The 14,730-nt window shown below is 43.8% G+C and overlaps 1 protein-coding gene across 1 annotated transcript in view; it reads right to left on the bottom strand.

Annotated features, from left to right (window-relative positions):
* CPNE4 (copine 4) overlaps positions 1-14,730 on the bottom strand; it is a 649,396-nt gene that overhangs the window by 26,219 nt on the left and 608,447 nt on the right. Inside the window, exons 9-10 of the mRNA XM_018051359.1 lie at positions 13,666-13,752; positions 9,658-9,717 (exon numbers count right to left, since the gene is read on the bottom strand). Of these exons, the coding sequence (XP_017906848.1) occupies positions 9,658-9,717; positions 13,666-13,752 (147 nt within the window). The remainder of the gene's footprint in view (positions 1-9,657; positions 9,718-13,665; positions 13,753-14,730) is intronic.

Raw genomic sequence — 14,730 nt, 5'->3', positions numbered from 1 at the left:
AGACAAACTTGATTCTCAGCTAGCACTAGTGGTAAAGAACCCGCCTGCCAATGCAGGAGACATAAGAGATGTGGGTTTGATCCCTGGGTCAGGAAGATCACCTGGAGAAGGAAATGGCAACTCACTCCAGTATTCTTGCCTGGAATATCTCAAGGACAGAGGAGCCTGGTGGGCTATAGTCCATAGGATCACAGAGCCAGACATGACTGAAGCGACTTAACACACACACACAAACTTGATTCTGCTCTGATTTATCAGTGACATTGCAAATATTGCAAATCACTGACATTCCGATCTATCTGTGTTTTTTAATACTGCAGTTGTCCCGTGTGTGTTGATTACCTGATGGTCAAGGGTGTCTTGTGATAACAAAAACATGCTGGTATCTTAATGTAAAACCAAAGAATGAAATCAGATAAATCAGATAACATAAAGAATAGAGGGGAAAGCCTCCATAAAGAAAAATGGCAACTCAAGAAACATAACTGAACATCTCTTAAGCACAGGTAAGATCCTCCAAACATGTAGGCACCAAAAGGCAGCATCTGAGCCCAGATGTATCACCTGGATGAGTCCCTGTGGTGTGGGAAGAAGTGTATGTAACATCTGGATGAGCATTAAAAATTTTGGCAACAACTATATTAAATTTTGAAAAAAATAATAGGGCTGGGATTAGGGTAAGATAAGAGATCTGGCTAGGCATAAACTCAGGAAGGCACTCATCTGAGCTGATCCTACACTTGCCCAATCCGAGTGCTGTATCCTTAAATTTTGCACCCTAGGTGCCTTCCTCTCTTTCTTCACTTTGGTCCCAGTGCTCTACATCTTTTCATTTCTATCAACTCTTCATCCTTAGGCTTGGAATAATTCCCTCATGTTTAACAAACTAGGGAGAGGCAGAGATGGTGGTGAGAAGAGGATTGTGATGGAATATATTAAGCATGGAATAGAAATAGGATATTCATTGACTGTGAAGTTGGATGCCAGCTAGGGAAGGGAGTGGCCAGATCTCCTTGGGGATTGAGGAGATTATGAAGTGCGGTAACTTGAAGTTCAAGGTTAGTAGGCAGTATTGAGTTGCGTGTTCCTGGTGGTGCTGTAGAGAAAAACATGCCCAGTGGAAATTGCTTTTTATTTTTCTGCAGGCCTCTGGGGTTTGCACTCTTTTGTGGGGATGGCCCCCTTATTTATGACAACCACAGAGGCTATTCAAGCTCAGGAGATGCTGATGAAACTTTAGGGAAGGGTATTAAATTTAAAATTATGTGATGAAGAAAGGAAGTAAAATAATGATCCCTATCACGTGCTGCTTTCTATAGTTCCCTCTGCTCATAAAAATATTTTATCATTTGTTGTTGTAGTTGTTCAGTCACTCAGTTGTGTCCAGTTCATGGACTCCTGTATGGCAGGCTTCCCTGTCCTTTACCAACTCCTGGAGCTTGCTCAGACTCATGTCCCTTGAGCCAGTGATGCCATCCAATCATCTTATCCTCTGTCGTCCCCTTCTCTTCCTGCCTTCAATCTTTCCCAGCATCAGGGTCTTTTCTAACGAGTCAGCTCTTCACATCAGGTGGGCAAAATATTGGAGTTTCAGCTTCAGCATCAGTCCTTCCAATGAATATTTAGGGTTGATTTCCTTTAGGATTGACTGGTTTGATCTCCTTGTAGTCCAAGGGACTCTCAAGAGTTTTCTCCAGCATCACAGTTCAAAAGCATCAATCCTTCGGCACTCAGCTTTCTTTATAGTCCAACTCTCACATCCATACATGACCACAGGAAAAACCACAGGTTTGACTAGACAGACCTTTGTCGGCAAAGTAATGTCTCTGCTTTTTAACATGCTGTCTAGATTGGTCATAGCTTTTCTTCCAAGGGGCAAACATCTTTTAATTTCATGGCTGTAGACAACACCTGCAGTGATTTTGAAGTCCAAGAAAATAAAGTCTGTCACTGTTTCCATTTTTTTCCCCCATCTATTTCCCATGAAGTGATGGGACCAGATGCCATGATCTTAGTTTTTTGAATGTTGAGTTTTAAGCCAGTTTTTTCACTCTCCTCTTTCACTTTCATCAAGATGCTCTTTAGTTCCTCTTCGCTTTCTGCCATAATGGTGGTGTCATCTGCATATCTGAGGGTATTCATATTTCTCCCAGCAATCTTGATTCCAGCTTGTGCTTCATCCAGCCCAGCATTTTGCATGATGTACTCTGCATATAAGTTAAATAAGCAGGGTCACAATATACAGCCCTGATGTACTCCTTTCCCAATTTGGAACCAGTCTGTTTTTTCATATCTGGTTCTAACAGTTGCTTCTTGACCTGCATACAGGTTTCTCAGGAGGCAGGTAAGGTGGCTTGGTATTCCTGTCTCCCAAAGAATTTTCCACAGTTTGTTGTGATCCACACAATCAGAGGTTTTAGTGCAGTCAATGAAGTGGAAGTAGATATTTTCCTGGAATTCTCTTGATTTTTCAATGATCCAGTGGATGTTGGCAATTTGATCTCTGGTTCCTCTGCCTTTTCTAAAAACAGCTTGAACATCTGGAAGTTCTCGGTTCACATACTCTTGAAGCCTAGCTTGGAGAATTTTGAGCATTACTTTGCTAGCATGTGAGATGACTGCAATTGTGCAGTAGTTTGAGGATTCTTTGGCATTGCCTTTCTTTGGGATTGGAATGAAAACTGACCTTTTCCAGTCCTATGGCCACTGCTGAGTTTTCCAAATTTGCTGGCATAATGAGTGCAGCACTTTCACAGCATGATCTTTTAGGGTTTGAAATAGCTCAACTGGAATTCCATCACCTCCACTAGCTTTGTTTGTAGTGATGCTTCCTAAGGCCCACTTGACTTCACACTTCCTCCAAGATGTCTAGCTCTAGATGAGTGATCACACCATCATGGTTATCTGGGTCATTAAGATCTTTTTGTACAGTTCTCGGCTACCTCGTCTCACTTTATCATTTGACTTGACAGTAAACAGACAGTCTCAGGTACAAGGCTGCTCAAAGATTCCCCCCCAAGGCAGCTCAAAGATTCCCCCCCTCTCCCCCCGCCGCGCCAGCAAGTGATGGTTCCTAAAGTCTCCCTGATGAGGCTGGAGATAAGAATTTTGTCTTCAGGAGGTGGTCTTCTACCACGAATTCTCTGTGCTCTTTAAGTTAGCATGAGTGCAAGAGAACAGAGAGAAAGGTTGGGTTTAATTTTAAAAAGCAACAGGGAGGCTGTGAAAGATGGGACTAAGTTGAGAAATAAAAGCATGAAAATGACTGAAAAATGCCAGTTTGTGGAGGAGGCTCTTGATTCCTGGCTTCCTGAATGTGGCAGGCTTGCAGAGCTATTGTTTTCCTCTTCTGCTATGAAGCATTTAGGAAAGCCTGCAGTTCTGGTGTGCACTCCGTCTTCCCAGTGGGCAGCCCCAGAGCAGGCCTCCTTTGTTTCCCCTTCTGCCCAGGAGGCCTCGATGTTCATTAAGCAGAGCCATGGAGCAGTTTTGTAAAATCTTGTAAAGTATGAGAGCAAAGTGCTTACTTTCTCTACGCTGCCAAGTCCCCAGTGTGAGGAACTGCTTCTGAAAAAGGCTGGACGCTAACGATGTTATCCTTCCTTGGATATTTTTAGCTTCTCACCTGAACTGAGCCCATGCCTCAGATCCCTTCCCTGCCTCTGACAATTGGGCCATTTAAGACCCACCTGGATGCTTTTTTGGGAAAGCTGCTGTGAACCCATCTCTGGTTAGTTGTCTGATCTCTCTGAAATCTTTGTGATATCATCTGCTATAGGGCAGCTGTTCGTTTTTAAGTCTGTTTACAGTTTGGGCCTATACGACGAGCCTTATAGGTGGTGATACTGTTCAGTTTGGACCATTTCTTAAATAACACATATAATTCTTGTGCTTTTTTGCCTCCTCAAAACTCCATAGCAGGAAAGAAATAGGAACCAAGACAAGATGAGAAAGAACCTGCCTGGTTCACTTCCTGGAACGTGCAAAACATTCTCCTCTTCAACCCAGGACTCAGTCTCATGTCTCAGAGGTCTACACAAGAGTCCCCACTATTTAGTCTGGCATTTAAAATCAGGATTTAAAACTAAACTGAGACATAGTGTGGGCATAGGATATCCTAAGTGTATTAAGGTCAGAAAAGATGACATGAGAGGACCTTTAATAGGTGATCTTTTCTTAGGCTTGAAGGCTAATCTTCAAGCTTAGCCATTTAGCTTGTTATGTCATATTATTAAAAATAGATAATAAAATCAGAGATAATGAAAAGTGATACTTGCCCTTTTTGATGTGGGCCATTTTTAAAGCCTTTATTGAATTTTTAACAATATTGTTTCTGTTTTATGCTTTGGTTCCCTGGACACAAAGCATGTGGCATCTAAGCTCCCTGCCCAGGGATTGAACCCCCATCCCGTGCATTGGAAGGCAAAGTCCCAACCACTGGACCATCAGGGAAGTCCCAGCAACACCCCTTTTAATAAAAAAAAATACAAATAATAAAAAGGGTCATCTGAATATAATAAGAGAAAAATGACCACTCAGGATTCTACTAGTTCAGTAAGTCATATTTTTCCTTTTTAGTTTTACATATATATAAATACAAAATATTTTAAAATTTTATATGTAAAAATATATATAATACATAAAGATGTTTAACATAGTTGTAATCATAGGGTAGCTTTGCTTTATATTCTCTTTTTCTTCACTTAATGACATTAACATATCCTCACGTGATTACAAATCATTATAATTATCACTTAAAATGGCTTTATCATAGTCCACTTAAATGAGCTACAACAATTTATATAGCCATTACCTTATTGTAGGACGTTTGTGTTACTTACAACCTGATTCCATGAAAATCCATCTTACAATGAACGTTTTTCGTATCTGGAAAGGCAATAACTTTCAACGGAAACATTTAATTCTTTTACCATTGTCTTTCCAGATATCTTATGGAGTCTGGCCTCATCTATGCTGTCTAAACTATTGATTTTGTAGGTGAAATTCTAGTATCTGGTTTTCTTTTGGCTGCTGTGCCATGTGCCAAATGTATGGAACCCAATCTCTCTCCCTCAATGTCTGCTAACCTCTGCCCAGCTCTCCCAAGACCATGACATGACTGTTGCTCCAGAGTCCTTATGACTCAAGAATTCACACGAGGAACAAAGGTTGTCCTCACGGGTGCCCAAGGGCATCCTGTAGTTGTGTGTGGGATGGAGTGTGTGCACTTTCCAGTGAGTGGCTATAGCTCTTGTGTCAGATTTCAAGTGGTCCATGGGACCGAAAAAGAGGAAGAATCACTGATGGGGGCTCTTTTTAGCATCCTTTATCTGCTTCCCTCCTTGGGATCTTTTCTGCTTATTTTATTACTTAAAATTCCCCTCTTCTCATCCTCAGGTTGGCACCTACTTTCCGCCTCTTGTTTTTCCTTTGTTGGCTGTCTTGATCGAGTAGATATACCCACTGTGTTCACATCCTCACTGTCTGTTACACCCCAAAACCTGGGCCTACGGTCTCATTCTGCTGAAGTTGCTCTTCTGAAGATGACTTGTGCTTACTCATAACATGGCTCAGTCACTGGTTTTCATTCTTCACCTTATCTTTTCTTTAGCATATGAGATTATTGTTCTTGATCCTGTAAGACCTTCTCCTGATCATCTGAGTTACTGCCTCCTCTGGGACCTTTTTCTCTGGTGCATCTTATCTTACTGTTGGCTCCTCTTTCCCCTGTTGCTGAATGCAGATTTTCCATGGCATTCTGTTACCAGGCCCCCTATCTTTCTGTCTTCTCTTTAGCTATCTCCTCCAGACCTATATATGTGCAGCTTCCACCTCTCTCCTGAAACCAAGGGCCATATTTATAAATGCCATCTCACTGGGATACCTGAAAACACCCCCACCACATCTTTGGGGAAGTTCATTCTGCTGTTTGGTGGCTAATCTTGACTTCCATATTTCTATGAATGGGGTCAACATGCTTTGTCTTCAGGCACAAAACATTTGAGTCATCCTGGACCTCACTTCCTCTCTTCTGTTCATCTCCATACCAGGAAGCCCTGTTCTCATTTCTGATCCCTCTGCAAAGTTCGCTTCATTTATCCAGATGGCTTCAATGAAATGACTGGGCAGATGATAAATACTTATAAGCCAAATTAAGTAAGGCAGGTCAATTGTTAATAATAGTATGCATTACAGCTTATAATTTACATTAGCTGGCAATGCTTGAGTAATAAGAAATTATTGACTTAATTTTAGAGGAAAATGACAATGAGGTGGTTGTTATGCGTTCTTTAACAGAAACCTCAAAGTAGAACACCTAGAACCTTCTCCTGCATCCCTGGCCTGGAGCCCTCCAGGAGGAAGCATTTTGTTTTAGGCACTGCTTTTTTTGGGGGCTCCAAAATCACTGCAGATGGTGACTGCAGCCATGAATTTAAAAGACGCTTACTCCTTGGAAGAAAAGTTATGACCAACCTGGATAGCATATTCAAAAGCAGAGACATTACTTTGCCAACTAAGGTCTGTCTAGTCAAGGCTATGGTTTTTCCAGTAGTCATGTATGGATGTGAGAATTGGACTGTGAAGAAAGCTGAGCACCGAAGAATTGATGCTTTTGAACTGTGGTGTTGGAGAAGACTCTTGAGAGTCCCTTGGACTGCAAGGAGATCCAACCAGTCCATTCTGAAGGAGATCAGCCCTGGGATTTCTTTGGAAGGAATGATGCTAAAGCTGAAGCTCCAGTACTTTGGCCACCTCATGCGAAGAGTTGACTCACTGGAAAAGACTTTGATGCTGGGAGGGATTGGGGGCAGGAGGAGAAGGGGACGACAGAGGATGAGATGGCTGGATGGCATCACCAACTCGATGGATGTGAGTCTGAGTGAACTCCGGGAGTTGGTGATGGACAGGGAGGCCTGGCATGCTGCGATTCATGGGGTTGCAAAGAGTCGGACACGACTGAGTGACTGAACTGAACTGAACTATGGTCTGGCCCCTTCTCCTTGGGATTTATCTGCACCTGCTCTCCCTCTTCAGAGGTCTTGCTCCTCACTCACTGCAGACTTCCTGCAGGTCCCTCTGTGGATGCTGGAGGGCTGAGAAGTGGAGGCTGAGGAAGCAGTGGTGATAACCACTGAGGTGGTCCCTCCCAGTTGGGGAGGGTCAGTGAAAGTGAGAAGATTGGGACAGCTGGTGATCCAGTGGTTAAGTATCTGCCTGCCAAAGCAGGGGATGCAGGTTTGATCCCTGCTCCAGGAAGATTCCACATGCAGGTAAGCCCATGCTCTAGAGCCTGCTAGCCACAACTACTGAAGTCACCTCAATGAGAAACCCGTGCACTGCAATGAAGAGTAGCCTCCACTTGCCGCAACTAGAGAAAGCCCACACATAGCAACAAAGACCCAGTGCAGCCAAAATAAATAAAGTTTAAAAATAAAAAGTGTAATTGGCAAGTAACTAGTTTTAAAAAATGGGTTTCTTATTACTCAAGTAATTTCTTATTACTCAAGCACTTTTTAAAAAAGTGAGAAGGAGGGGAGAGCAACTCCAGAAGAATAATCTCCTTGGGTCAGGGGGACCACATGACCTCCTCTCTCCTCTGTGAGCCAGGGTGTAGAGCTGGAAACCATCTGGGCTCAAACTTCCAGTTTTCACTGGGGCTGATTCTTTGCAGCCCAAGGGCAAAGCAAACCCCTGAAGGTTGACTAAAGAGTTGTCCAAAAGCATGGGATCTATAGAACCTAAAACAGACCCAAATCAATAGAGCTTTCACTTGAAAATCTATGAATAGTTTCCTGAAACCAGCCCTTTGCCTAAGATCATGGGACACTGTCTCCTCTGTGACATTGCTGGCTCCTCCAAGTGCCCAGGACAGACAGAGGTCGGGGTGTTTGCCCACAATGCACATGGTTACTACCTTCTAAACACGCCAGTGTGTGTATGGGGGTGGGGTGCGCTATGGGTGTGCCTTTAGAGCACCTTAGACCTTAGAGAAATGACCATAATCTATAATTAACTCCCATAAGTATTCAGTGGCAAATGAACAATGGCCTGAGTTTAGGCAGGACGTAGGTAGGTTATAGCAAAAGCCCAGCCTCTATCTAGGGAGAGGCCTTATCTCATCCCCTTGGAGAACCCCCCTCTAATCCTTTGGGTTCCACTACCTTATGTCTCAGGAACACATTGGTCCAGTCGACTCTCTTGGGCTCAAACCATTTTCTTTGCCTTCCTCACATGATTGAGCCCATCTAGGGAGCTAAATAGGGCTGAGTTTCACAAGTACGCTTCTGTAAGATGGGGCACAGATGCTGCACAACTTGTTTACATCCATATGACTTTCCCACAGGTTTTCACAGATTATTTCTTGTCATCTGGGTATTCTCTTTTTGCAGGTCATGTCTGCTGGAAACTAGGAGGATTTTGAATATGAAGCCACTGACAGAAAATTTTTCCAGGGCAGGTGGACTTATAAATTTGGCCCACCCAGACACTTAAAAAAGACCCAGCCCACCACCAAATACATTATTAGGAGTGTACAAATCCCATGGGCTCACAGATTCCATGTAGGAGAAGATCCTTAGTCCGCTCATTAATTCTATTTCTCAACATTGACAGATTAGTTCTCCAGTCTTTTGGAATTCCCTTTTTCATTGTCTGATGAGTCATCTAAATGGCTTACTCTTGGCACTGACCATTGGGCTCGACATGTAAGCTTGTGTTCTGTCCAAATGAACACAGCCAAGATGTCAGCCATGGTTCAGTGGGACGTTTTAGCACAGTTCACTCCTTCCCCAACCCTTTTCACCCAGTGGTGGAATCTGGCAACCCAGCCACTACCTCCTGCCTCCTGCAGTTACTGAAAGAATGGAAAGCATAATATACTGGTTCCCCAAACCCTCTGAGGTTGAATGGCATGCATTTCCTGATAAGATGCTGAAAAAATAGTCATGGGGTAAACAGAAGTGTGACCTCATTGTAAAGAGATGTTCAGTTCAGTTCAGTTCAGTTCAGTGCAGTGTAGTCACTCAGTCGTGTCTGACTCTGCGACCCCATGAATCACAGCGTGCCAGGCCTCCCTGTCCATCACCAACTCCTGGAGTTCACTCAAACTCATGTCCATTGAGTCGGTGATGCCATCCAGCCATCTCATCCTCTGTCATCCCTTTCTCCTCCTGCCCCCAACCCCTCCCAGCATCAGGGTCTTTTCCAATGAATCAGCTCTTCACATGAAGTGGCCAAAGTATTGGAGTTTCAGCTTTAGTATCAGTCCTTCCAAAGAAAACCCAGGGCTGATCTCCTTTAGAATGGACTGGTTGGATCTCCTTGCAGTCCAAGGGACTCTCAAGAGTCTTCTCCAACACCACAGTTTGAAAGCATCAATTCTTTGGCACTCAGCTTTCTTCACAGTCCATCTTTCACATCCATACATGACCACTGGAAAAACCATAGCCTTGACTAGATGGAACTTTGTTGGCAAAGTAATGTCTCTGCTTTTTAATATGCTGTCTAGGTTGGTCAGAGATGTTACTGTATGACATTTCAGTGGTGAGACCTGAGCAAAGCCAACCCAGGGTCTTAACAGACTGTGGGTCCTTGTGCCCCACACCCAGCACTGCCCTCCAACCTTGCTCCCTGAGTAAGAACAAACAAACAACTCACTGTAAACTGGATTTGGCAGCCACCCATGATGTAGTCCAAGAAAGAATGCATCTTGTGTATCTGCACGGAGGAGAGGAAGCTGTATTAGAACAGTGTGATCCGAGTACTTACACGTTAAAGGCCTAAACATGGGGTTTGCTGACCTAGAGGGGAGAGCAGAGAAAGGCCTGTGGGAAAAAGATGAGTCAGCTGATATCTTTCATGAGAGGAGAGAAAGAAAACAGATGGTCCTGTGAGGGCTGCAACCATCCCTCCTCTTTCTCACTCTTTTTGGGTTTCAGTTCAATTCAGTTCAGTTCAGTCGCTCAGTTGTTTTGGGTTTACATATGATTTTAATCAGCCTCTGCCTCTGGGGTGAGACTGGTACTGTGTTTTCATGGGTCACCACTGGTTTGAAATACATGAAATCTCACACTTAGCTTCAGTCTTGCTGCCCGTGTCTAAGTCCCAGTTCTGGTAAAGTTCCTAACACCACAGTGAAAAAGACGAGCAGCTTCAAGGTCACAATTATCTAAGAAGCTCTCCACTGTAAGCTGCCAGCTAGTAAGATTCCTCCGTTGCCATGAAGAACAAGGATTAATATTTACAGAGTGCTGCTGCAATTCATGGGGTTGCAAAGAGTTGGACACGACTGAGCAACTGAACTGAACTGAACTGAACTGTATGCCAAGCTCTTAACATACATGATCTCATTTAATTCTTAGAATGAGCCTGTGAAGGTGATGCTATGATTGTGTCCATTTTATCCACGAGGAAACTGAGGCTAAGATCATCTACCTAGATGGTGGAGGTGGGACCCAAATGCATCCTTTTGACCTCTAAGCTGGAAGTCAACAGGCTTCCTGCTTCCTGCCCTACCCCTAGCTTCTGTGTTCTCACACTCTTTATTGATTTCTAGTCTTTGTTTCTGCTTCATTATGATTCTGCTTCTTGAGTCTTGGTGACATTCATCTATGCAGTTATTTGACAAGGATTCATTGAGCCTCCACCATGCTCTGGATGCTAAGGATACAGGGAAAAGAGAAACAGACATGGTACCTGCAGTTATAGAGCTCACAATCTGGATCATTTTACTGGTACAACCATCAGCTGATTTTTGACCCTCGCTTCTGCTTCTCATATTACATCTGAGGCTCAGGGCAGCTTCCCAAAGACTGACCCACAAAACCCTGTGGCAGCATTTTCAGGCACCACCTCCAGGTGGCACACATCTATCAGCAGACTTGTCTCAGGGCTGATGTTTACTGGGCCCTCAGAATAGTGCCCGCTCCCGGCTTCCTTATGGGGATGCTTTGCCTGATAGTTGAGATGCTGTGTTGTACTTAGTCACTCAGTTGTGTCTGACTCTTTGTGACCCCATGCACTGTAGCCCACCAGGCTCCTCTGTCCATGGGGATTCTCCAGGGAAGAATACTGGAGTGGGTTGCCATGCCCTCCTCCAGGGGAGATCTCTCCCAGTGCAGGCAGGTTCTTTACTGTCTGAGCCACCATGGAAGCCCAAGAATACTGGAGTGGGTGGACCTACTACTGTATCCCTATCAATACCATGTCCTCCGAGTGCCAGACTCTTAGATCGAAACAGTTATATGCACAGTCACCTTACAGAGATGGACGGTTGAACCGACTCATCTGGATCGTCTTTTCTCCTGCTTCTATGGGCACAGGACTATTGTGAATGCACCAGGATTTGGTCTGTATAGGGAGGTAGGTAAGATGACCAGAGACAACTGCCTTTGAAAGAAGAGTTGATTATTCACAGCTCCCCAAAGGACTGAACCCATGTCCTGCCACACAAGGGGGCCACATGGGGGTAGCACTGGATTAGGCAGGAGGCAGGAGGCATGCAGGGAAAGCGCAGACAAAAGTCACTATGGCGGTTTTTGTGGGGAGGAATGAGTGAGGCAACGTAAGCAGTTAAGCAGGTTTAGGACTGAATAATGAGTGGTTCTGGAGGCTCTGGGCAATCGGGATGGTCTCTAATTGTCTGAAGCTGGCTCTGGGGTGATACAGGGCAGGGGGAATATTGGCTTGGTGTGAGCTTGGTGAGAGTTCAGGAAAGGGGGTGGCTAGGGATACAGGCTCTGGATTGCTCTGTCTGCATGTCAAAGATGGGCTCATAGGCACGCTGATTGCTCTCTTGAGGAATTAGTTAAACCTAAGAGAGGCAGTTCCTCCCAGTATGCAAAGCCCCAAGATATCAAAACATTATAAAATACAGCAAACATTATCAAAGCAACGACCCCAGATGGCCAATCATAAGCACTGTTATCACCTAGTTCCAGTAATTAGTTCACGAGATAGGCCTGTGACCTAAGCCAGACCCATCAGTCTTCAGCCCGACTCTTCCGTTATGTGAGAATGGGCTCCTACAGCCCCTGGAAGCCAGGAATGCCAACTCTGAGAAAAGGAACCTGAGATGTTTAGAGAGAAACTGGATGGCATGGAAGTCTCACATCATGGAGTCCTACAGACAGAGATTCAAATCTCAGCTCTTACATGTGTGTGAGACAATGAACTAGTTACACTCACATCTGAAAGGAGAAATCTCAGAGTTGTGGTAGGAATAACAGAACGTATTATAGTTATTTTTACCATAGTAAGTACTCAACCAGTGGCAAAATTATTCCCAGAGGAGGTTTTCTGCGGAGTTAGAGCCCCTCCGGGAGAAATTTTTAGGTGCTTTACTCATCCCCCGTGTCTTGTTTTCATAGCATCTCTTCAGCATGGAGGAGGTGCCACATACAGAACACTGAGTCGTAAGTACTAGGGATTATCACTTGGTGTGACAAGCACAGAGTAGGTGCTTTAGAAAGTGTCAGCAGGAAGGAAAGTGTCTTCCAGAGACAGAGGTGGCACGCAGAATATACATAAGAAAGATAAATCTTTAAGTCTGAGTGTGTCTGTGGTTACGAAGAGGAAATGGAGAACGCAAGTTTTAGTGAAACAGAGTTCACAGAACAAAAAAGCCTGGTGTAGAGTACTTAATATTGAGATCTCTGACAAGAAAAGATTTATATTGGTGCGTATTGAACAGGAAGACTGCCAGTATTAAAACTAGTTCTTCTGGGAAGCTGTAGATGTTTCTTTGAAATGGCAATACTTTAATGTAGTAATGGAATAAAAGTACAAAAACATAAGAGTAAAAATTTACTCTAAAACTTAATATTAGTGTTTTCTTTTGTGAAATATGCATAAATGAAGATTAAAATTTGAATTTAGAATGTAATAGAAATAATCCTGTTATTAGCAGATTATTGCTATTTCCATAACTTTTTGTGGTATTACATTATCTTGGCACAGTTCTGATAATATTAACTATTCTATTTAAAATCTTTTTTATTAAAAACTTAGTGCTTATTACATGTAAATAGAGGCTTCCATTTAGCTCAGCTGGTAAAGAATCTGCCTGTAAAGCAGGAGACCCTGGTTCGATTCCTGGGTCAGGAAGATTCCCTGAAGAAGGGATAGGCTACCCACACCAGTATTCTTGGGCTTTCCTGGTGGCTCAGCTGATGAAGAATTTGCCTGCAATGCAGGAGACCTGGGTTCGATTCCTGGGTTGGGAAGATCCTCTGAAGAAGGGAATGACTACCCACTCCAGTATTCTGGCCTGGAGAATTCCATGGACTTTATAGTCAAAGTGGTCTCAAAGAGTTGGACTCAACTGAACGACTTTCACTCACTCACTCAGGAGCTTTAGAAATGTTGGTTGCCCCCATCTGGGGACCTCCCTCTGGTGCTGTCCTGGGCAGAGAAGAACCTGACTGTGACCAGGACTCTGTTATCTTCAGGCAGGACTGTCTTTGGTGAGGTGATGGAGGCATTGGCTTATCACAGCTCCAAAACCACCCAAACTTTTAATGCATGTCCACTAATACCTTGACTTTCTGACTTTTTTATTTTAAAAAGATCATATCTTCTTGACACTCCTTCTGTGCAGACCACCTGGGTCTTCCTCCCAGACAGCCTTAGTTTCATACTCCTGGAAGACAGGGGCTATGTTTATACCTTGCACTGATTCAAAATCACAATGCCCGAGTTCTTATAATTCTTCTTCTTGGCTTTGTACTTGGGGTTGATACACTCCCACTGCACCTGCAATAAGAAAGATTATGCTATGATTGCGAGCTCAGGAAGAAGTGGAGTCATTCATGAGGAGGCCCCTGGGCACCGTTGCAGGTGGTCCTGAGGGCTGACCCCTGGTCTCTAGTTGACCCCCTTGCATCTGGAGGGGAAGGAAGGAGAAGCGGTGAGAGGAAGACTGTGACATCACCTGCCTGGTTTGAATCCCAGCTCCTCACTTTCCAGCTGTGTGACCTTTGACAAACGACTCAATTCCCTCATGCCTTGCATATTGCCTCTATAAAATGGAGGCCATAATTATAGCTATCTCATAGGGTTACCATGAGGATTGAATGAGTAACCCCTATAATACATTTAGAACAGTACCTGACACTTATAAATGCTTGCTATGAATGGGGTCAAATCAAAAAGCAGAGAGAAGGAGAGATCTTGGGCACATAGCTGAGTAACCCAAATGCTGAGTGTTAGTGTCTGGGAATTGACTTAGAGACAAGAAAACTGAGGAACATTGAATGCTGGTTATAGGAAGATGATGGGGATAATAAGTTTGCTTAACTTCACAGAGGACTAAAATGATGGATTGATACACGTCACAATGGTGGCACTTTCTCCAGAGGGGCTTCTGTGAGGGATAGAATCAGAACTGAGGAGGCAGATGGGAGTTGATGCGTGAACAGAGCTCAACCTTTCTACAAATTAAAAAAAAAAAAAAAAAAAAAAAGACTTCATGGGACAAAGCTAACTGCATTTTGACCTCTGACAAAGTCAAACATCCAAGAGTCACTGAATTGCTCCTGCCCACTGTCCTAGAGGAGTCATCCTTGGGTTTCCACTCAGAAGACAAAATTTCACCCCCTGACAACTGAAAGTGTCTGAAAACAAAGAAAATTCTGAGGCAGATGTTAGTGTATAGGCTGATACAGCATTGTCCACAACGACCCATTCTTCCCAGTGCATGATGACTCTGAACTTCATCAGGTGACTTGCTTT

The sequence above is a fragment of the Capra hircus genome, chromosome 1, assembly GCF_001704415.2.
Source record: "Capra hircus breed San Clemente chromosome 1, ASM170441v1, whole genome shotgun sequence".
In the NCBI taxonomy this organism is placed as follows: Eukaryota; Metazoa; Chordata; class Mammalia; order Artiodactyla; family Bovidae; genus Capra; species Capra hircus.
The sequence above is the reverse complement of the archived record's forward strand: the minus strand, read 5'-3'. Positions and strand labels throughout refer to the sequence as shown.